At 39.6% G+C, this 24,287-nt stretch overlaps 1 protein-coding gene across 4 annotated transcripts in view; it reads left to right on the top strand.

Moving 5' to 3' along the window:
* PICALM (phosphatidylinositol binding clathrin assembly protein) overlaps nt 1-24,287 on the top strand; it is a 72,737-nt gene that overhangs the window by 38,926 nt on the left and 9,524 nt on the right. For 2 of the 4 annotated variants that reach the window (XM_082067432.1, XM_082067430.1), the window contains exons 7-18: nt 442-548; nt 1,753-1,794; nt 2,509-2,594; nt 3,847-3,970; nt 4,315-4,451; nt 7,401-7,501; nt 17,374-17,481; nt 18,431-18,562; nt 18,652-18,682; nt 19,445-19,544; nt 21,011-21,034; nt 22,772-22,831. In XM_082067432.1, the coding sequence (XP_081923558.1) occupies nt 442-548; nt 1,753-1,794; nt 2,509-2,594; nt 3,847-3,970; nt 4,315-4,451; nt 7,401-7,501; nt 17,374-17,481; nt 18,431-18,562; nt 18,652-18,682; nt 19,445-19,544; nt 21,011-21,034; nt 22,772-22,831 (1,052 nt within the window). Of the gene's footprint in view, nt 1-441; nt 549-1,752; nt 1,795-2,508; nt 2,595-3,846; nt 3,971-4,314; nt 4,452-7,400; nt 7,502-12,363; nt 12,514-13,962; nt 14,047-14,397; nt 14,479-17,373; nt 17,482-18,430; nt 18,563-18,651; nt 18,683-19,444; nt 19,545-21,010; nt 21,035-22,771; nt 22,832-24,287 lie in introns of all 4 variants that reach the window. The other 2 variants (XM_082067433.1, XM_082067431.1) reach the window with 2 other exon arrangements.

Raw genomic sequence — 24,287 nt, 5'->3', positions numbered from 1 at the left:
GTAGACCACGCCATAACAAGAGGCATCCGTCTGGCAGAGAATATCATCATCTTGCCAAATATGTGGCCACTGGAATAGAGCAAATGTGTGACTGCCAGATTGTAAAATTGCCTGTTTGTTGTTTTTCTTTAAACCCCCGAGAGGATGAATTTACATTTCTTTGGGTGACCTATTCTTAAACTTGATTCTCCTCTTCAGAGTGGTTATGCTTCTGTGAGATCTAGTACCTGCAAGGTGAGGTGTAATTGCATGCACACAATAATTAGCTCACGTCCCACAGAGCTTTCATTATTTGGTGCATGTTAGGGGTAGTAACTTCTCCAGTTAACAAAAGAAAACAGATCTGCAGGCATTTTCTGTTTGTCTTGTTTTATATACTTTGCATATCCCTTGCAGAATGCTTGATTTCTTCTTTAATGCAAGTATTCTTGCTGTTTATAGAAAAATACTTTGATATGAAAAAGAACCAGTGCAAAGAAGGCCTTGATATATATAAGAAGTTCCTCACTAGAATGACACGGATTTCAGAGTTCCTTAAAGTTGCAGAGGTAAGCTTTATTGAGCCAAACTTTGCCCTTGGTTTGAAACAGCTTATAAAGTGCTTATTGTCTCATAAAGCAAACGCTTCTTCCTTCCAGCCTAATTGTAGTTCCATCAAGGGTGATCTTGTCAGTCTCTACCCTGGCGATTAGTTCATTTGAGGACTGTGTTGAAAAACCTGGCTACAAAGTACTTCCCAGTTTATCTTTTACTTAAGGAGGGTGTATGAATACGCATTTTAAAATTTCCTCAGTTACATAATAATTGTGAGCTTGCTTTGAAGAGCCTCGATTTAAACAAGTAGAGTAAATTTATGGTGATCTCTTGCTTTCTCTGATTCTAGCTGTATTCTAGTTTGAAACCCACAATTCTGCCTTAAGTTTTAGATGAAATAGCAGCTTCAGAAATAAAGAATTGAGACAAGTAAATGAACATGTTACTTCCTTTTTTAAAGATATTTTGGCTGTAGGTGTGTTTATAGAGGAAAATTCAGTTAGCTTGCAAGATGATTTGTTTCTTTATTTGTTTTCTAATGTCATTAGTTTGTTGTATTCTAGTTTCTGAAACATTGCTGAATTGACGTCCTGGTATTATGCAATTCCTCGGCTGAGATTTGCTCCTGTTCTTGTTTTGCTTTCCTTCATTATTCATATTTCTCTTAACAAAAAAATTAATCTGTAAAGCTCGGCTTGCTGTCTGTCCTGACAGAATATCTGTCAGAGGTACTACCTTCGGCTGTTTTCAGTTGATTATCAGCTGAAGTTGAGAGTATTAATCTTGCTATTGTAAGAATATATATCCTGCTGCAGAACATTTTAAGTTTGATCTGCATTTTAGAAAACAGGAAACTTTGCAGGTGCTTTGATTTAGCAAATAAGCTCTATATCAATAGGTCTGAGAATTCACCACAGAAACTGTAAGACAGGCAAACTTCTCTAGCCTTAAAATTCTGAATGCTGGATTCTTGCTCTGTTTTATTTCTAAGGTTGTATCTGTTTAAATATCTCTGTAATGTGCCTACTGCAAATGTGTATACATTTAACAGAATAATTTATTGTAACCAACCATTATAGAGGTTAGATTGTGGAGATTTAATGTGTGTGGACAGGTTTGTGCTTTTTACCCGACTTCATCTTAATGTTGTTTGCTTTTTGAACGTCTCTGCCTTTAACAACAGCAAACAGGTTCTAAACCTCATTTGTTTTATTACAGCAAGTTGGAATTGACAGAGGAGACATACCAGATCTCTCACAGGTAGATAAACCTATTATGTGTTTGCCAGTACATGTCTGTTTTGGGGTTTCATAATCAGAAAAACTTGGCATTGTGGCACTCACACTTTCTTGCATGCGTTGTCACCAAGTTATTTCCAAGTGTGTGATTAAATCCAAACTCTGTCAGACTGTGGCTTTTATATGCAATGATCCTATTGTGAAATATTATAGATCATTTCTATCATACTCTAATTGAGTTTTAAGGCAGCTTTGTTTCTGTCATGCTTGAAGATGCAATTTATATCTGTGAGTTCACATAATGAAACCTCTACATGAGCTGAAGAAGCTGTGGTTTTTAGCAAGCTTGCTTTTTGTCAGTCATTGAAATCATTGTGAAGGCTTGCAGAGCATGCACATAGAAATGACTTTAGGTACAATTTCCTTCTTAGTGGCTCTTGAAATACTGGCTGCTTCCAATTGTCTGCTTGCTGTTTCCTAGCTGTTGATTTTAACATCTCTTGACATATTTCAGTACTTGCGGGTGAGTCATTATGACAGAGTAATGTAGTGAGGAGAGTACATCACCTGGTATTTTAAGTAATTAAATACGTACAGGATGCCAAGATGTGGTTTAAGTTATTCTGAGCTGTTCCAGTTGCCCTACAGTTGCATTCTCTGAAAGTCTTTTAACTACTGATTTGCTTCACCTTAGATTCTTCAGATCTGTTCCCAAATGTCTTTTTGTTTTTTGCAGGCACCGAGTAGCCTTCTTGATGCTTTGGAACAACATTTAGCTTCTCTAGAAGGGAAGAAAATCAAAGATTCCACAGCTGCAAGCAGGTGCTTATGCCCTTGTCCTGTTGAACAATTGTTGAAGCAAATATTAAATCCATTATTTTTTATTTCATTATAAATGAAGGTTTGTGTAGGCTACGTTGAGGATTTTGCATTAGCAACGATAGAATAGCAAATTATCCTCTCTTGCTGAGTACTTAAGACAGCTTCTTCCAGGTCAACACAACTAGAAGCTAAGGAGCTGCAAATACTTGCTGTAGAATCCCTCGTGTAGTAGTTACTTTTAACATCTAATCATGAACTTCTGAAGATAATCTAAGTTTTTTTTCTTTTATCACCTGCAGATGTTCATTTTGTTTTACTAATTAGACCTCTGTAAGGTGTGCAGCATCTTTTGATTAATATCCTTAGACTCTTGTATCTCAGCTTGAATCCCTTTTCCGTCAAAGGCAAGGAAATGCTTCCAGAAGTCCTTAAATTAAGAACGGATTTTTAAAGTAATTGGGGATTAAAGCCATACTGTATATGGTAAAAGACATTCACTGTTTTTAAGTGCTTGCTAAAACACAAAGTGCAATCTAGAGGAGTCCTCTAGGCAACTAACTTCATTGTTTAAATTTTAAAAAGCTTAATATTGGGGGCAAGACTTGCAAAATTAAATAGCATTTTTTTATTGTCTGTTAAAAAAGGCAGTAACATTTTATATGTTCTTTTTTTACAGTACTGACACTATTAGAGCTTAGCACCATTTTGCTAGCTGCTTTTTAGAATATTCGCTTTCTTTTGTTAAGACTGCTCTAGTTTGTTATAAAAGTTAAGTGTTTGCTTTAAATCTCTTTCCACAGTTTTTAACATGATGATGAATTGCAAACTTTTCCTCTGGGATACACTAGTTGCATTGGGTTTCTTAACTAAACCTGTTCAATTAGCAACAGTTTGAATTGGAGTTTAGATTATCAGAGATTCCCCTGTATCTTTAAATAATGCATCTTAGGCAAAGAGGAGAAGGGCAAAGGCTTCAAACGTGAATTCTGTAATGCAGTTTGGAGGGGAAACATTTAAGGGGGGAATGCAAAATCCAGTGTGTAACAGGAGATAGCGTGTTTTCTAGATGTTTTCATTTTACTGTTCATTCACTGTATCTTATTTAAACTTATCACTTCGTACAGCGTAAGATATAACAAATGCTAAAAGAGTTGAGGAGGAGGTTGGGTGGATACCAGTGAAGTGTTCTTTAGATGTTTCTATGACGTGTCGCCTGTTAACAGCCGGATTTTCTCCTGTCCAATTACTTTAGGGCTACCACCCTTTCCAATGCAGTCTCTTCCCTTGCAAGCACTGGCCTGTCCCTCACAAAAGTCGACGAAAGGGAAAAACAAGCTGCGTTAGAGGAAGAACAGGCTCGCTTAAAAGCTTTAAAGGTAGGAATACAGAATTTTTAACTGAAAACACTTTTCTTATGTTCTTCATGGCTTATTAGGATTCTTAAAGGAGCAAAGGGAAAAAACAGAGTTATTAGTACTGAACATGTACTGTTGGCAAAGTGCTGGAGGTAGAATATTATGTGCATGTACCATACAAAAAGTGGAAGATTTCTTAAAATAGTTTCCGAAGGATTTGTGGTACCACTGACTTGTAATTATAAGGAGCTGACACCAGTGTGTGGAATAAATAAAAAATTCTATTGCTTTGCTTTACTTACCTAGAAAGTCACACACACAGATGTTGTTTCTGGATTTCTTACGCCGGCTCTCTTTCCCAACAGGAACAACGTCTAAAAGAACTTGCAAAGAAACCTCATACCTCTTTAACGACTGCAGCTTCTCCTGTGTCCACGGCAGCAGGGAACATAATGACTACACCAGCCGTTGATATTTTTTCTACCCCTAGCTCTTCAAACAGGTGCGCTTAATGGTGTTGCTTCACTGAGAGGTGAACTGCAGTGAGGCTTTCCTCTGAATTGTTGCTGCACAGTGTACATTGCAGAAGGTTGGTTGGGTACAGAGTACATTAGTGATGTGATATAAGAGATGATGTTTTGGGTAAAGTTGTTGGGGAAATAACCTGTTGCCATAAACAACAAGAAGTGTGTTTTCAGTATCCGTTTGCAGAATAGTTTCTGATATGAAGCAACTGCTGACAGCCCTTATAGCTGTTCTGAGTAGGTGAGGTGGACAGTTGGAACTGCTAAACACACATGCTTTGTCACCGAAGAACCTTACAAGTTAATTTGGGAAAAGTCAAATAAAAATTCAGTTTGCAAGGTCATAAAGACAACACTGACTGTTGCATTTCTAGATATTGAAAACCAGAGTTCTCGGTAGATTTTCAGAAAAAAGAAAGCCTGAAACAGGGTTTGATAGAAGAGAGGCAGCTCTTGCAGTCTTGACCTGTATTTGGAACAGCTCTGTCTGCAAGGACTTGCAAAGATAGTGCAAAAGTACTTGCTGCACACGAATCCTCATCTTTGGCTAGCAGGAACTGTTGGTATGAGTAAGTGTGTGACCTTCATTCTGTAAAATACCTGTCAAATCAAGCAGCAGTAGCAGAAGGTACAGTGCTTTTACCAGTGTAGAGGGAAATAGCTCTCTGAAGGCAGAGTTTTGGTTTGTGTGATCCTGAACCTGAAGGATTGCTTAGTTCTGTTACAGCTCATGTAAGAATCTACTGTTCTTTTAAAGCACTCAGCGCTCTGACAGCCTTCTTTCCCCATTAGAAACCTATTCTAGGATATCACTTGATACCAAATATGTGGAAAATAGCTCTCGCATATAAGGATCTAGAGAATCTGTCAGTGTTAGTAACTGAAAGATGTCTTTAAAATTGTCTTTTAAATTGCTTTTTGGAGGCCAGATATTTGAAAGGGCTGTATGCTTTGAACTAGTAACTTGAAACTTGCCTCTCAAGAGTTCTGAAAAACAGAACCATCTGATAAAGCCTCTTCAAACAGCCCAAAGTGCTACATAGAGTGGTTTGGGTTGGAAGGGACCTTAAAGATCATCTAGTCCAACACTCTTGCCATGGGCAGGGACATCTTCACCCAGACCAGGTTGCTTAAAGCCCTGTCCAACCTAGCCTTGAACACTTCCAGGGATGGGGCATCCACAGCTTCTCTGGGCAGCCTGTTCCAGTGCCTCACAACCCTCATGGGGAAGAATTTCTTCCTTCTATCTCATCTAAATCTCCCCTCTTCCAGTTTAAAGCCATTACCCCATGTCATATCACTACATGTCCTTGTACAAAGTCCCTTTACAGCTTTCTTGTAGGTTCCCTTTAGGTGTTAGAAGGCTGCTATAAGGTCTTCCGCTGCGCAGTATTTCTAGACTGAACAACCCCAACCCTCTCAGCCTGTCTTCACAGGAGAGCTGTTCCAGCCCTCTTGATCATCTTTGTGGCCTCCTATGGACCTGTTCCAACAGGTCGTGTCCTTATGTTGCGGGCCCCAGTGCTGGATGCAGAACTGCAGGTGGGGTCTCACCAGAGCAGAGCAGAGGAGCAGAATCACCTCCCTCCACCTGCTGGTCATGCTGATTTTGAAGTAGCCTGGGATACAGTTGGTGTTTTGGGCTGCACGCTCACATCGCTGGGTCATGTTGAGCTTCTCATCAACCAACACCCCCAAGTCCCTCTCCTCAGGGCTGTTCTCAATCCATTCTCCACCCAGCCTGTATTTGTGCTTGGGATTGCCCTGACCCATGTGCAGGACCTTGCACTTGGCCTTGTTGAACTTCATGATGTTTGCACGGGCCCACCTCTCCAGCCTGTCCAGGTCCCTCTGGATGACATCCCTTCCCTCCAGAGTGTCGACTGCACCACACAGCTTGGTGTCATTGGCTTGCAAAGGACAAGAGCATTTTTTTCTGAAAAAAAAAAACCAAATACTAGTTTGTCTTCATGTGTAAATTCAGTTGCCGACAGTGTGACTGCTGTGAGCAAAGAACAGATTTTACAGCAGGAGCTGCCGTGCAGAGGATATGTTGGGCCTTAAGTTCGGCTGCTTGCTGTTAGTTGCAATGTGTCTGATTAAACTTTGTTGTTAACCTTAACAAGCTTTACCTTGAAAATTCTGCTGCTCACATTACAGGGCTGTGCCAGACCATGCTGCTTTTTAGCAGTAGTGGCAAAATGTGATTTCAGTCACTGTTGAAACAGTAAAAACAGAATGAAACAAGTGATCGGGTCAGCAAGAGAATACGCAGAGATCTAGGATATGGCTACTAGCTTTTAAATTCTTGTGCCAGTCTCACTTCCAAAGATGCTTGGATGCCACGGTGACTTAGCTTGTCCATAGTAGCAGCCATATGTGCAAATTATGGTTCATTTTGTGCGCTCAAAAAGTTCTGGGTGAACAGCAATACTCCTTTTTTTTTTTTCCCCAAGACTAATTTAAAGTATGAAATGAAGTCTCTGCAAGAGGATGAATTTTACTGTTCCTGTTTGACTCTTGAAATTATTGCAACGGTTGTATTTAAGTCTTCACTCTTCATTTCTGTGTGATGTTCTTAGGTCTCAATTTGGTTTTGAATAGTCTAAAATGTGTTTTTAAATGAGTTTTTATTCACACGACTGATGTGTGAGCAAGTGTTTCAAGGCTTCTTGCATTTTGCTTTCCGCACAATTCTTCAGTAGCTCATAGGTGTAAGGCAGTTTCTCAGCAGTGGTTGCTAGTGGAAAGTTGTGGAGAACTGAAAATGTAAAACTCACCGGACTTTCTGATGCTGGCTTATTTCTATTGATTTTGTAATAACCAATTTGTAGCGAAGCTTTCCTTACTGTTGACAGTCACTAGCATTTACCTTGTATTGAAATGTGTGATGCGGTTCAAACAGTTGCATTAATTTATCTTTGTAGCACTTCAAAGCTGCCAAATGATCTGCTTGATTTGCAGCCAACTTTTCATCCGTCTGTACATCCCATACCTGCTGCTCCACAAGTAGGAAGTACCTGGGGAGGTAAGAATTCTGAATTGGATTAAGGTTCTAATTGCTATGGCCATGTTCATGTCAATGTTTCCCGAATATATGGGCTGTTCCTTCCTTAGAGATCTTACAAAGACAAGCTACAAGTGGATGAAGGGAGTGGAAAAAGTTACATCTGGGTATGGATTAAAATAATGTAGCAGCCTGTGGTGATTACAGGGAATTTTGCTATGGGAGTTGTTAGTAGCAAAGTTACTTTAATTGTTGACCAGCCTGTCAGCCTCATAACTGCTGTCTTCGAGTCATGGCAAGCTACAGACACTTAGCTGGGATAAGTCAGTCCTGTGAAGACACGTGGGATATGTGGGAACTTGAATATAGATGTTTTTTTTAATAAACATTAAATTTTGTCAAAAGTTAAACTTGCAGGTGATAATAGAACAGAACTTGGATGAGGCCTGAAAGGAGGCAGTTGTGACAACTCTGCACAGAAGGCAAGAAAAAACAGAAATGATTATTGAAAACAAAATTAGGCACCTCTTTAGAAATTCTCTGTTTCATTTAACTACAAAGGCCAGTTAGCAAATAGCTGTGATTGGATCTCTAAGTGAAGACACAACATTTATAAGGAGCTCTTCCCTCTGAAATTTACTTCAGAACACCCAAATTATTGTTTTGCCCAGTTGCTCAGATGGACTGAATGAGATGTTATAGTATTGATAGAGGCAAGTCCTTAAACCAGAGAGGCAAGAACATTTTAGAAAGTCATGGACGTTATTTCAAGATTAGTTTGAGTGTCAGAGCATTTAGCCATTTACTCAAAACCTTTTTCTCTTTGCTGCTTTGAAGTGTTCCAGAATATTTCTCATATAGGTAACATATTGCACCATTGGCTATACTGGTGGAGGATTTAAAATGTCATATAAGGATGTTTCTTTTCACTTTTCTACATAAATGACAATAAAATAGTAAACTCCTGAACTACATGGCTATTTCCAGATTATTTTTTATATAAATCAGATGCTTGCAAAAATGCTTTCTTTATGACATGAGAAATTGAGAGTTGCTGTTTCAGAAAGTTACGTAGGCATTGGAACAATCCTGTTCTGAAATTTTACTTTGCTCTTTCTTTTTATGAGCTATAGCTTTTCCTCCACATCTTTCCAGTTATCTAGTATATCTTCATAATAATCAGTGTACGTATTCTACTTTCCTATTTGTTTTTTGCTGTGTGCTTTGTGTTTTGTGTACCCTCTCACATTTGTAGGGCAATAACACACAATTTTGAGTGACAGAGGGAATACTAATATATATGATAGCTTCTCCTTTAGATTTGCTGAGCAGAGCATCTTTTGAGGAAGATGCACTGAGGAGCGTGTGGAGTTGTACATACAAATTTCAATGTTTAATAGGCTTTAAAAATGGAGAAGAATGTTTTGGCTCATCTTGTTTGCTTTCTGGAAATTATCTTCTGTTTGAGCTTGTCCCTTTTGTTTTACGGGCGAGAGATAAAAGGGGAAATTATCTTCCTCTTGAAGGTCACATCACAATCTGGCATTTCTTTATTAACCTGAAAATTGAGCCTGACAGTCTGTTTGTTCAGTGTTGTGTTGCTCCTGTTTAGTGTCTTAAGTAATAGTATATCTGATTACTATTGACACATTTCTAAATACATTTAAGATTTAATTAACTGTCAAGATTTTGGATTGTCTGCTAAAATTCTGGGATCACTTTTTTTTATTGTGTTACCTTTCATCAAAAAGAAAAAGAATCTCTTCAGCTTTAGAGCCATGAACACTCGCTTCACATAGGAGAGGTAGATAAGAAGTGCTTTCCACATTTTACAGATGGGGAAATCTGAGCAATTAACTGACTTGTCTGAAGCCAAATGGCAAGTTGGTGGCAGAGCCAACAGTGGAACCTGAGCTATTTCCAGTCCTGTGCTCTATAACCACTGCACACCCTCCCATAGGTAATTTTCTGACGTGATGATGTTTGTATTTGGTGTATATGGCGACTTTGAGAAGAGAATCAATCCAGTTACAAATTACAATAGGCTAAAATCGATTACCGTTCAAAATTTCGTGCAGTAACTCTTCAATGTGTAATAAAAGGATGAATTGTTACAAAGGCACTATATTGGGGTTGCTGCCTTCTGTTTTGCGCTTCCAAAAATGTTAAAGGTAATGAGATTAAAAACTCCCCAGAGGATGGGTTCTGTAATTTATGTTTTCAGTTAACTTTTTTCAAACTCAGAATCACAGAATGTCAGGGACTGGAAGGGACCTCTAAAGCTCATCCAGTCCAATCCCCCCATGGAGCAGGAACACCCAGATGAGGTTACACAGGAAGGTGTCCAGGCGGGTTTGAATGTCTCCAGAGTAGGACACTCCACAACCCCCCTGTGCAGCCATAAGAGATGTCACTGAGAAGCCTTTGTCATTGTTGTCTCAGTTGGATAACTGAAAGGTAGAAATTTGCAAAATTGAAATGATTCTTTTAAGTGCACCTGTATCATCGATACCTAATGACAGCCTGAAGGTGCAGGGTGAGTCCATTGATACAAACAGGTGCTGTGTGTATTCAGGGATGAAACTGGGATTTAGAAATGTTGAGGTGTTGCTGTCAGGAGAGAGAGTGATTTTTTAAAAATCTGAACATGCAAGGATATAAATTGCCCAGATCCTGTTAATTTTCAGTTACCTTTGTGACTGGTGAGTTTCAAGACATGGCTGAATACACTGGCTGGAATTAGAATGGGGCAGAAGAGCGAAGAATCTGAGATCAGAGGACATTTCTGAGAAAATCTTGATAATCTGCAGTCGTATTGCATTGTCTTACTAATCAGAACACATGAAATTCCACATACAACCTTGGGATTTGGGAACAGAAAGTAGTATGTGGCAATTTGCTTGTTGAGTGCATGTGTAAAATCCTTGTGTAAAATCTCAGACAAATATGGTTTAAAAGTTTTTGTCCTTTTTTAGCTTCTTTCATATTGTTTTATCCAAGCTGTTTATTGGGATTGTTCAGAGAACATTCCACATGTGTCTGTATTTGCCAGCTACCAATTTGTACCTAAAGTTTAGAAGCAGAACAAATGTATCAGTGTGGAAATAATCAGTTTGGCCGATCTGCATGGATTTTTTCCAATTATGAGGAGAACCAATAGAATCAGGAGAAGGTGAAGTGGCAACAGAAAAAGCAAACAGAAGCTGATTAAAGGATAATCTGACCTGTTTTATTGTCAGATTTGTTTGTTCTGCAGCTTCTAGGGTAGCGTTCAAAGCTGACAACAGTTTTAAGCAGTACCTGAAAGGAAGGGCTCCTTCAGGTGAATGACTGGTTGGCATTAGGTGATAATTTTACTAATCTCAGACATAAGACGTTAAAAGTTTTGTATTGCTGTTCTATTTTACAAACACTATATTAGCTTATTCTGCCTATCTTTTATTTGCTAGTTGATGCTGTCATTTTGGTGACATTTTGCTGGCATTTTAAGGTATGACATTTGTTGCAACGTAGCCAAGCAATTTGAGGGAGGAGTCAGATCTTAATGAATAAGATACTTGAGCTTACAGGAGATCAAAGCATGTATTAAGCCTGCAAAGAATATTGCAGTTACAGTTTTAAAACTTCATTTTCTTTAGGACTTGCATATGATTGAAATCTATATGTTATCAAGCTGTGTGGGATTTATAGCGAAGAATCAGGAGATCAGATTCAGGGGGAGAAAAGAACTTATCATTTGAAGCTGCTGCACACATCATGGTAGTGTTTACAAGAGTTGAGGATAAAAGCACAATAGAAACCTGAAGTGCTCAAGAAATCTCTCCTATAGTTATCATTCAGCTGTTTCTCTGTGGTGGTTTTGCCTAGAAGAGGAAGCTGCAGTTCTGGGCACTGTGATAAAACAAACAGGGCTGGATGCAACTCCTGCTTCTTTCCCTAGTGAGTTCTTGAGTTTCCCATCGCAGATTTCTGTGCTTTGAAGCCAGACAGCTAAACCACGGCTCCTCCTGTCAGCAAGTGCTGTAGCTGCCTTTCCTGTCCTGTTTCTCTGTTGGATCCTGGAATACAGGAGTATTTTAGCTTGGCAATTGTATCACTCCTCAGGAGACCCTGAGACTCTCTTGTATTCCTCGGGAAATGACTCACGTAGATCTGTGTTTCCTTCATTTCCCAGTAGGGTCCAACTTTTTTTAATAAGGAGTGTTTTCCTTGTCACTGCTCACCAACTGCGGACCCTCAAAGCAGAGCAGGTTTTTCCTTGCAGCTCATGGTGTATCCACAACAAGCTTCTTGCTCCTGATACCCTAGTCAGGAAAGTGCTTTTGTCCTTGGTGTATTTGCAGCTCTTGAAAATTTCATAATGCCTAGTAACGAAAAAATACATGTATCAATAAACAGGGTTTGAAGAAGGAACAGTACAGCTCTGGTTTTGTTTATTTGGGTTTTTAAAGCTATCCTCAGGGTGATATTGCATCGAATCTGCACTTACCACCTGGGTGCTGTTGTGTGAAGCGGAACTTTCTGCTCCAGCAAATTCATTGCAAGTGTCAGGACATGACTGAGTGAAGCAAAAAGTGATTGTGTTTAAAGAGGAATAACATACTCATTTTCAGTATAAAGCACACTTTATAACACCTAGATGGTATTAATTAAAAAAAAAATAAATACGTAGCTACTAGCTGTACTGTTCCTGACCAGAGAATGGATAATTCTGGGCAACTGAAAAATGAAGCAATTAGCCAGGTCATCCCAAGTTCAGAGGTGTCAGGAGAAAACTAGACTGCCTGGACTCTTCTTAACTCTTACTCTTCTATCCCTAGGCAGCAGCATGTAACTAAATCCATCTCCCTTTTCTTGTTTTCTTGCTCTCTGGAATTGAACAGATCCTTTTTCTGCTACTGTTGATAGTGTTGATGATGCCATTCCAAACCTAAACCCTTTCCTTACAAAAACTAACGATGCTGCTCATCTGTCTGTGTCTTCTGATGTATCTACTTTCACCAGTAGGACACCCACACATGAAATGTTTGTTGGTAACGTACCATTTTAAACTAATTTCGTATTTTCTAAAAAATTTTAACATTATTTTAGTTTCTAAAGTAAATTTGTGGGACCTATCAGAAACTAAGAGTAGGGGGATGATTTGTGCTATGATAGAATTGATTTAGTAATTGTGCCATGAAAATGATGTTAAAATCCTTGCTTGGCTGCCTAGATGGGCTTGTACCTGATGGAAAGGAACTTGGTTACAGTTGAAGCAGTTGTATGAGTCTGATCTTACACGCAGACTCTTATGCTTAGGAATTTTAAGGTAAAATACTTCATGTACCTGAGAATGAAAAGAAAATACTGCTACTTTGTTCCTTGGGTTGAAATGTTCTTTTTAAACATCAGAGCTTAATCTATTTATTTTTTTTGGTAGTGGGTATTTCCCCCCCATTATGTTGGGATTACAAAACTGGTAAAGCCCTGCGCGTCTGCTGCATGGTCTACTCAAACTGGTTAGCTATTAGGCGAAAAAATAATGGCTTGCCTTTTAAAAACTGTTGAAATCTGACTTTGGTGGTGATTCAGCATGGCTGTCCTATCAGAAATTCTTTAAACATATGTGTGTTGATGCAGCTGCATAACAATTTGATTACTTTTCAATATGAAGAATTAAGTTAGCGTTCATAAACTAAAAATCAATTAATTACATGCCACTTCTGTTCCTAAAGCTAATTTGAAAAACAAACATGCTGAACCAACAGGGCTTTTTTTTAGCAGGATGAAGCCCACTAGAATTGATCGTATGTCTTATAACAAAGAGATCTTTGATATCTCTGATACTTGTTAACAGAGATAAAACACAGGCACCTCCTTAGAGATGTTCATACCACCTACACTTTATCACCTTAACTACTTTCCTACCTTGTGTTTGGTTAATGGAGAGAGAAAGCAAGATCAAGCATGAGAAATCTTGCTGTGAACTTCTCTGCACCATTCCCGGCAGGATTAGTTGGCTGAGGCAGTAGTACACAAATACTTGAAGTTGGTGCTACTGCGGAATAATTGGTCTCTGCTTCTAATCGGTCTTTCCCACACTTCCAATAAAATGTGTATGGTTCATGTGAATGTGGAATGATCATTTGAAATCCAGCGCATTTTTTTTTTTTAGTAGGGTTGTTATTCAATCAGATCTGTTGCCACCAAACAATTCTGCAGTTGTACAAAAAGCTGCGAACAAGGAGCCTGATGGTTTTTGTGACATTCAATGGTTTGTGTAGTATTCATCACAACAGCCCAGAAGTGGCTGGAGGTGGATGGTATCAATACTATACATTCCCTTCCAGTGGCTCATTCTCTAAAAATACATCTGTAACCAAAGAGTGACCTCCCGCCAGATGGACATGTGAAATGTAAATGCAGTGTTAGCTCTAGCACAAACAAGGTGCTACGATAACATGAATGTGCTCTTAAAATAACTCTCTCTGGTTCTTTAGATCATTACAATCCATTTACTGAACTAAATCCCTTTGTGGCAACCAAATATGAATCCACTATTGGGCTGTATCCTTATACTTCAGGTATAAGCAAAATGCCTTGAAACATTTACACTCATTTTTTTCAAGGGTGTAAAACATGGCATTTGATTGGAAAATAAAAAAAATAAAGTATTTATAATCTAGCTGTAACTTTGAAACCGTGCTTTCTCCTTTCGTGTTCTAGATGATGTAAACTTGTTTCTTACTGTATGTCTGTGTGTTGATTTCTTTCCATTGGTTCTATGTCATTAGAGTATATGTGGATTTATAGACTGTCCTGAAATTAAATTTTTGAATAGCAGATAAACAGTATATCTTGGTTCTCTTTCTGTAACTCTCCCTCTTCTCCTTTCCTGGCTCTGTTTCTCTCTCTCGTGTGAAATGCCTTATCAGATTCTTTTTGTGGTCCTCAAGCTTACCCTAATGCTTCTCATTTCCGCAATGAGCCTTCTTCTGTAGCTGGTCTATTTGGAGGTAGGTAATGGGATACAGCCTTACACAAAAATAAAGACATTTGTGCGGTGTGTGCGTAGAACTAGTGGATACGCTATGGCTACAGAAGTGCGTTATTTTGGTGGCTCAGTTTTAATTTGTGTGCTTGTGCTAGGTGTGTCATCACAAACAGTCAGTTTGTGCTGAACTAAGGCTTATCAAAGCTAAACATGAAATGAGTATCTCCCCATTTCAGGATCTCTGGTAGTTTACATGTTGCTGCATATAACACAAAAGACTTGCATCTTATAAGTATCTTCTCATTTGCTGCTTTTAAGATGAAGGGATTGGGATGTTCTTGCTGCTTATGGAATTTTTGGTGACACATTACTCTTAAACAGTGCACTAAACTAGCACAAAGCTTCGCAACGCAACATGAGAAGAAGGTATCCGCTGCATTAATGTCCAAATAGTGAGCCAGGACTGACGCTGGCTCTGGAATCATAGAATCACAGTAATAGCATCCTGGTTGCTAGATGGGCTGTGGAACTGGGACTGAGGGTAATCTGTCCCTTCCAACTCAAGACATTCTGTAATAAGTAGCTAAATAGAAAGATTTCTACGTGTAGCTAAAGAGATTGAACAGGGAGTGTTGGCATCATTGCTATGCAAGGTTTAGGAAATACCCTCAGTAAATGGTTTGTGGAATCACAGAATGTCAGGGATTGGAAGGAACCTCAAAAGCTCATCCAGTCCAATCCCCCAAGTCGGAGCAGGAACACCCAGATGAGGTTACACAGGAAGGTGTCCAGGCAGGTTTGAATGTCTCCTGAGAAGGAGACTCCACAACCCCCCTGGGCAGCCTGTTCCAGGCTCTGTCACCCTCACTGTGAAGAAGTTTCTTCTCCAATTTAAGTGGAACCTCCTGTGTTCCAGTTTGTATCCATTGCCCCTTGTCCTATCATTGGTTGTCACTGAGAAGAGCCTGGCTCCATCCTCATGACACTCACCCTTTATATATTTATAAACATTAATAAGATCACCCCTCAGTCTCCTCTTCTCCAAACCCAAGAGCCCCAGCCCCCTCAGCCTTTCCTCACACGGGAGATGCTCCGCTCCCTTAATCACCTTTGCTGCCCTGCGCTGGACTCTCTCCAGCAGTTCCCTGTCCTGCTGGAACTGAGGGGCCCAGAACTGGACACAATATTCCAGATGTGGTCTCACCAGGGCAGAGCAGAGGGGCAGGAGAACCTCTCTGACCTACTAACCACCCCCCTTCTAATCCACCCCAGGATGCCATTGGCCTTCCTGGCCACAAGGGCCCAGTGCTGGCTCATGGTCATCCTGCTGTCCACCAGGACCCCCATTCTTAAAATCACCAAAGTCCCATTTTGGTTTGGTGGTTTTGAATAAAAACCAGCTGGAGTCAATCAACAAAAGGTTAAATGCTGTGTGTGACTCTGTTCCCTTTGTTCCATATCCAAAAAGCAGGATGATTACTTTCTGTCAAGTCTCGTTGGCTTGAGGGAGCTCCGTTAGAAATAGGGACCTTTGCACCTTCCAAAACATCCCTGTTGGACAAAATGTAAGCTCTTGTAACTCAAGTTCTCTGTAGCAAAAGGGACCGTTTTAAGAGTTACGGGACATCCCATCCAAGCAATTCCTGTCCGCAGTTCAGAGTCTCTGAAATGGCTTGTTCCAACCTGACGGGTATACTTGTCATAAAGATACTCATTTTGGTTTGTTGTTTATTATATACTCCCGATCTTTTCCCACATTACTGCTTCCCATGTTTTGCTGTATGCTTTGATTTGTTTTTAATGAAAAGTACATTGTTTAAATTCTCAGAGATGGATGCTTTTGAGCTGTATATTCCTTTAAGACAAATAGGAACAGGTAATCCAAATTTCTGTGGAGTTCATGGTCAAGGGTAGCATCCTATAGTTATTTTTTTTTTTAGGTGAAATGTGGCTTATTTCAGGAAAACAGTAACATTAAAATGAGGTGCTGTCACAGCAAGCTAAATGAAATCCAACTAGTGTTATTGGTCAGTTATTTTTGCTCACTGTGATGTTTTACTGCTGAAATATTTGCGATATTTTTATTTCTCCTTATCATCAACATTTCTATTAGAAACCAGAAGAGCATACACATTGTCATACACATTGCTTTGTACTGCAGGAAATTTTCACAGTATTGGAAAAAAAAATGTGTATTTAGAGAACGTTACTTTACAGATACATAGAAGATGACAAATGGACTGAATTCAGATAGGAACGGGAGTTGAAACTTGGCTTTAACTCCCTGTATCTTGCCGTAATTAGTAGAAGCTTAACCTGCAAAATATGGTCGCCTGCGAAATGTGTGTCCAAAAATAACTAAGTGCTATAAAAATGATTAGTATTAAAGAATGCCTAATTGAAGGCATTGGTGGTCGGGCACCTTGGGATGGTTTGGATCTTGCTCCATGTCGAGGTTCCAGATGTATCGAAGAGAAGTGCTCGACTAATATAAAAGCTGGAGGGAATAATCTTCAGGCAGGTAATCTTGAAACCAGCCAGCTGCTTTTCCTGGAGAAGCATGGGGATTATTTCCTCAATAATTTTATTGTAAGTATACAGTAAAAGAATAAGGAAGATGTGAATAGTTAGTCCAAAGCCGTAGCAAATGGGAGGGGGAAGAGTGTCTTTTATGGACTGTCTAGTTTTTGAGACAAGGCTTTTATTTGGAGGAGTAACTCCAAATAAACTGCTTCCAGCGCTCTTACATTCTTTTCAGCATCAGGGTATAATCTGGACCTTTGATTTATTCCTAGTCTTTCTGTGACACTTAAATAATCTATGTATTTATTTGGCTTGTCTTGCATAAAGAATGCATAAAGAATTAATGGGAAATAGTGTTATAAAAACATTCAACTTCTTTCTTTTTCCACCGCAGGGTTCACTCCATCTCCTGTTGCTCAACCACAGCCATCAGCCGGCCTTAATGTTGACTTTGAGTCTGTGTTTGGAAACAAATCTTCTAATGTTGTCCTAGATTCTGGTGGTAAGACACTTATTACAATTGGTGACATAGGTCCTTTAACATTTTTTACTTTTGAGATCTAAATCTCCTAGTCTGTATTTACTCACACTGCTGTGGCAGAGTTGCACTTGAAGAAAACTGACTTTAAAAGGCTGATGCTGGCATTCTTAATCCAATTTTTCTCTATTCATCTTTATTAATGTCTTTAATAATCAGATAACTATTTCTCTGCACACCCATCTGAAATGTGTACATTGATTTCCTTCATTTAAATATTTTGTGCGTTCAAAGTTCACATAGTGAACAGCCTTCATTTCATTACATGCTGTCAACTGCAATTAAAATACCAACTGTGTTTGTAGAGTGTGATCAGAACGGGTAGAGTTGCATCTTCATTTTATATATCTGTGCAATGTATTTTTGACACTTGCCTACATGTTACTCTTCCAATGTTAAGATTATTTCAGAAAACCATACATTATCGAAACGTACACAGTTAATTTGGATTGTAGTCACAGTTAGTACTCTCTCTATTCTTTGAGCATCTAGAAAGTAAATACTTTCTCATCTTTTGACATTGGATTCTTGATATTGGATTCTTGTAGGGCAAACCAGTGAGCCACCAAAAGCAAATACATATGCATTTTTATAAGACTGAAATACTTTAGATATGTATTCATTATGATTTGGGTGGGATTTTTTTGACATTTTGCTTGCTTGGTTGTCATTGTGAATCCATTCCATGCTAAATTGACATCATGCTGGTTAGACTAGTAAAGTGAAATCTTTCTATAGTAAATACCTCCTTTATCAAGAGGCACAGTAAGTTTTATCCTTCTTGTATGGTGTAGCATCACAGGTTAAATCTACTATTTTAGCCATTGTGTTGAACTTGCTGTCTGTTTAGTTGAATGTCAAGTCATTCATGGGAGGCCTGTGATTCAAATCACTTTATGTTTCTCATTGTAAGGCTTTGATGAACTCGGTGGTCTCCTAAAACCAACAGTGGCCTCTCAAAACCAGAGTCTTCCAGTTGCCAAAGTACCACCTAACAAACTAGTGTCAGATGATCTGGATTCATCTTTAGCCAATCTTGTAGGCAGTAAGTATTGAACCACTGATGCAGAAATACTTAAGGAATTCTTTTAAATGAATAGAATTTCAACAGTATCTTTTTCTACTTTGTGACAGATTTGGGCATTGGAAATGGAACTACTAAAAAGTGAGTATGTTTAATCAGAAGTTGAGTGTTTTTATTTTCTCGATAGTAAATATTATGAAAGTACAGGTTCAAACCTGGGTGTAACAACCTCATGTGAAGCTTTGGAGCGGGTTTGGGATTGTATGTTGTTTCTCGTATGAGGTATAATGAATCCGAGGTGACTGCAGGCTGAGTGAGTGATAACAGCGGGCAGGACGTCCTCCTGTCTCTGATTCCTTTCAGGCTTTGTATTTATTTAGGAAATGAGTTCATCAAATTTATTTTCTAGTTGTAGGTAATCTTAGCACACCTTATAAATGCTTTGTGGGATCCGAGTGTGTGCAGAGCTGTATTAAAGATGGTGAAACTACCACCTCAGACCTGTGGTTGACACTTAAATGAATTTCGAAGCAGGACATGTTGTAGGACAGTAAACTTCTGCTCTAGCAATGAAGTTGAGAGTGTGATTAGCAACTTCGGGCTTATTGGGACCATCTGTGCCAACTCTGAAATCATTCAGAAATCCAGTATGTAGTTGATCCCAGGTCTTATATTGGGGAACTTGACTGAGGTTTAGATAAAGCTGAAGTGGCTCATGTTGAACATTTTGCTTTTCCCAGCCAATACAAGATGTCATGAGACCTTTTATCAACTCCTTTACTAAAGGAGTTTCTTCACTAACAAAAGAAGCCACTTTTCCAAGAGGAAACAGTGTTTACCTGAGGGAGATTTGTCAGAAAATCCAATGTTTTCTAACAATTCTTTTAAAAAATTTGTTTGAAGTGATGTAAACTGGACTCAGCCAGGTGAAAAGAAACTAACAGGTGGTTCCAACTGGCAACCCAAGATTGCACCTACAACTGCGTGGAACGCTCCAACATTGGTAAGCAAATACTCATTTTAAAAGAGTGAGTTCCCTGCAACGTAGATAGGTAGGCTGATGTATAACAGAGACATTTGGAAGTGGTCAATAGTTGCAGTAAAAGAGTAGTAAAAAATTGAAGGAGTGGTCAATTTGAGATGAGTACTGCTTGGATTTATTTTTCTTATCCGTGCAGTTGTAGTAAAGAGTTTGTGATGTTCCCGCACCTCTCTCAGGGCAATAGAGCAGCCTTCATGTTCCACTGCAATGATGTAAAACTGTCAGTTCCAGTGATGGGGGGACAGAGGAGGATCTTTGCAGTCTAGAAAGGTAGAAGTGTGAGAAGTGTATTTGTGATATGCAGCAATATGTCAAGTATGTGTAACATTACAACTCATTCTGCTCTGTGGGTGAGAAGGAACCGGAAGATTAATCCTCTTGATGCCAGTAGAGGTGTCTGTGCAGTGATGTGAGCTCTTAACATACGTAACTACTGCTTTGCTACCCTGATGTGTGCAGTTGTTTTTAACGCACGTCACTTCCATAGTGTTGGCAAGGATTTAGGGGTAGCACGTAGAGTGAGGGCTGTTAATTACAAGCCAAAACCAAACAAAAAACCAGCTTGAGTCTAGATGAGTAGCTTTCACAATGCTATTGAAACATTTTTGCATGTGAATCCTACTCGCCCTTTCACGAATGACCTGGAGAACTGTACGCGGACAGAACAGGTAACATGGATTTATTGTGTCTGACCGTAACGGAGCGGGGGAGGTTGAACCCGCAGCGTGATAACACAGCGCTGTGGGTTTGGAAAGAGGGAGCTTGTCTCCCTGGATTCACCGCCTCTTCCATTTTGGGTGTCCCTTATCAACTCACTGCTTTTATCTAGGGAGAAATGTCTGTGGACCTTACCTGAGAGTGTATAGATATTGAAGAAACTGTAACTACTCTCCTGCTTTAATGACTGACTGGTGGTTCGAGTTTACTTGTGTGCTTGAATCTGTTTAATAACTTGTGTCTTGTATATACATCTTCTTGTGATAAGTCATTGCTTTAACAGCCTTTATTATTCAGAGATGCTGTTGAGACACTTCTGGTCCTGTGAAACTGTTCCATTAACATTAAAATATTGAAAGAGAAATAATCTGGGGGGGAAAAAGGTTTGTTTTCCTATGCTGGTCTATTTATTGTGGAGTTGCTGCTGCTTGCTAAATAAATATGCTTTGGAAAACAAGGCTTTTGTGTCTTTGGGAAAAAAGGCATATACCAAATAAATGGACTGTGCAAAACAATTACAAGCCTAATAATGATGACAGTATCACAGGTGTATGTTGTCCGAGCAAATGGCTTGAATCACAAGAATTTGTTGGGGTAAACATTTGATGTATTTGTGAACTAAAATGCTATCTGTGTATATTCTGTTGTTTAAGTATTTGCTTCTAATCCAGTGTTATTGCATTATGTAATTGTTCTCCTGGGAAATACAGAATGGCATGCATTTTCCACAATACGTAAGTGAAACAACCCACAGCCTTTTTGCAATCGACTGGCATGCTGATATTAACCACTGCTGTTGCAGAATCTCACAACCTTCTTGCTATTTACACATTCCTCATTTTAAACTCTTTGGTGTGCCGAAAATTGAGCTTCTCCTAGCATACACGAACCTCATAGGTGGTCTGCGGGCTCTGACTCGAATGATGGCATGGGAAATACCAAGATTCTTTCTCCTTGCTTTCAAGTGTCCCATTTGCTGCCAGAGAGCTGGGGTGTGTGTCTGTGCTGCCTTCAATGCCCTCGGTGAATTTTGAATGAAGATTAAACCGTTTGTGTTTGAATAACTGCATGAAACCTCATGGGCTTCTGTTATACTTGGCACTTTGTCCACATTTACAGTAGATCTTGATTTTTTTATTACTTTTTTTTTTTTTTTTTGTGGGGAGAGACCAATATGTCATTAATGCTTATATGAAAAAACAAAATCCGTGCTGACAGTTTACAAAGCAATAACCTGCGCTGTCTGAGGAATGCAGCCTTTCCTTTCAAAGGTTTATTTTTTCTTTATGTCAACAATGATATTGGTCTTTCCCTGTATTCTGTTTTTATTGCAGGGTGACTCTGTAACTAAAGGATGGTAGGTCCATACTTGAGCACTCAAAAATAAATGTAGTCAGCATGTTTTTGTGTGCGTAGGTGTGGATGCACAAGCAAAACAGAAAGTGATTTTCAGGGTGGCTTTGTCAGCTCTGAAATGATGGATAGTACCCAGTTTAGATAGTTCCCGATGGGGGAAGTCTGTTCTGACAGCGACTGAAATTCCAGTGACTCTGGCTACTATTGATGAAGAGGCAGCTGATTTCTTAGAATAGAGTTCGGCAGCGGTTTTGCTGATGTCCTGTTAGTGATGTTGCGATGTATCCACTTTAATCCAGTATTATTAATATTCTGTCGCTTCCCTCTTTGTGTACCAAGAAATGCAAGCAGTTTTTGTCTTGCCATGAACAGTAATCCCAACAGCATGAAAATTAGACTAACAGGAGGTAGAGTTGGAGAGGCAGCAAGTTATCTGAATATCTATAAGAACTAATTTATAGTCTGGGGGGAAAAATATTCTTGTCCTTGTAAGAGTTAATACTAATTTAGAAAGTGGATAATGAAACTGTAGAACAAAGAGTACGGTAATATGGTTAGGATGTGAGAACTGTCTTTAATATATTTTTCTTTCTAAGAGTTATCGGCTGGTTTTCTATGTATATGTTGCCAAGTTGTTTACAAAACATAGTGTCACCCCAGGTGTTGTCTGTTGACAGCAATCTAACTTTAACCTCATAAAAGTTAACTTAGGTTAAGAGTAATATAAACGTATCTGCAAAGTATTAAGAGGACTTTTCCACCTGTTCAGATCTACTTTTTTAAGTGGGTGCTTCCTGCATTTTCCCTCTCTCACTTCTCTGTGTCTCGTGCTCTGTTCTTAAAACAGGATGCTGAGAGAACGGTAGCTCACAGTTCAGTTTAGTCAGCCAAAGTCCTAACGGGTTTAAAGCAAATGCATAATTATAGATTTGCCAAGATCACCTAGAAACCTTAGCTTAGGTATTGTATTGGATACACTCTGTATGCAAGCCTGCAAATCCTTTTTATTCTTTGCCACATCATGATAAGCGAAGTGCCGCGGTTGCCAGCGCTGTCTGGTCCGAGCTGTCTCACCGCTTGCTGCTCGCTCAGTTCTCCACTGTTTTTCACCCCAGGCACCGCCCGTGATGGCTTATCCGGCCACAACGCCAACAGGGATGATGGGCTACGCGATGGTGAGTGAACTCCTGCAACACAAAGTTTAAGTCAGATGCAATTTTTGCTATGTTTGCCTATAGTTCGGTAGCAGTCGTTTTTCTGAACTGTTTTACCAAAGTCTGAATTTCAGCTCCTGTTGGTTTATTTGTCACCAAATCATTAAGTCCTGATTTTGTCATCCTTGGTGGTTTTTGCCTGAAATTATGTCTGCCCTTTCTTAGAAATAAGTGCATCATGTGATTCCAGCTACATTCACAACAGGGATGTTTTATCAGTGAAGTGAAACCTTCCTTAAATACTTGTTCCCAACATTAGCAAAAGGCATCTGTGATGACCGATGCTACAAAACCGTTTGTGACACAGCCGTGTCTTGTGGTGTTGGCTGAGAACTGGATCTCTTAGTGACATCAATACTGGAAGGCTTTTGACATAAACCTGACCTTGTCGCTCTGAAAAGTTGTTCAGTTTTTTTGTTCTCATCTCAAACTTTAAAAATATTTCCGAAATGATGTGCTTTAATTCTGTATCAGTATGGTCTCGATGTAGCACAGCCTTGCTGGGTGAGTAGAAGCGGAAAGAACAGTTATTCTGTTAAATGGCTCACAGACTGGTATAACAAAAATAAGCTAAATGTTTCATCATATGATCCAGTGGGTTTAATGATTTATAATTTGTAAATGCTCAGCAAGTGAACTGGAAAAGTGGCCAACTGTGTTCTTGAGGGTCCTGTGAGAGGGTGTCATGTTCCTCTTTACCCTCCTATAGTGCGTTCTGTGCAAAGTCGTCGTGGTTAAACTACCTTTAGTGTTGATTCAAACTTGATCTACGCAACGTTGCACCGATGGTACCGGGAGCATTTTCTTAGTTTCTTTGATTCAGCGGCTGGTGGTGAACATGTTTAGTGTGTACAACGTAATCTTGCGTGTTTTGTCAAGTGGGGTTTAAATGCCGATGTGAAGTGGAAACTGTAATTAGCAGGAGCCGTAGCTCTGCTGCCCTGAGCTGCTGTTACTTGTTCAGAAGCGCGTGATGTGACCAGGTGGGTGAGACTGGCTGTTCCAGAGTGACCAGGAGGCTTTATCATGTCCTGAAGACTGTCCTGACTCATTCAGACTTCATTCAGGACATTTACTGCTAGGAATCTCTGAAACCTTGACCCATTTTACAACCCTTGTGCTTCATTTTTCCTAAAAGCTTTAGCAGGTGCCGTAGCTCTGAGCATGCCCGTTGCCAAGTGGCTTTTTCCTTGGTGAGGGCACACTGGGACAGGCAATTCCATTAGTCCCTGAGCATTCCCTGGCTGCTTCCTTGTGCCAGCAGGTATTTTTGTAGGGTGTTTTCATCAGGATCAGTTTCTTGAAGGGGTTCACCGTGTGGTTGCCCAAACAGCGGGTTGGCCTAGCAGGAGGAGCAGGATTAGTGGAGGAAAAGCAGCAGGGATTGCTTCAGCAGGGCCGCTGGTATGGAGCGGAG

Source organism: Streptopelia decaocto (assembly GCF_964273445.1).
Source record: "Streptopelia decaocto genome assembly, chromosome: 1".
In the NCBI taxonomy this organism is placed as follows: Eukaryota; Metazoa; Chordata; class Aves; order Columbiformes; family Columbidae; genus Streptopelia; species Streptopelia decaocto.
This window is presented reverse-complemented; position numbering and strand designations above follow the sequence as displayed.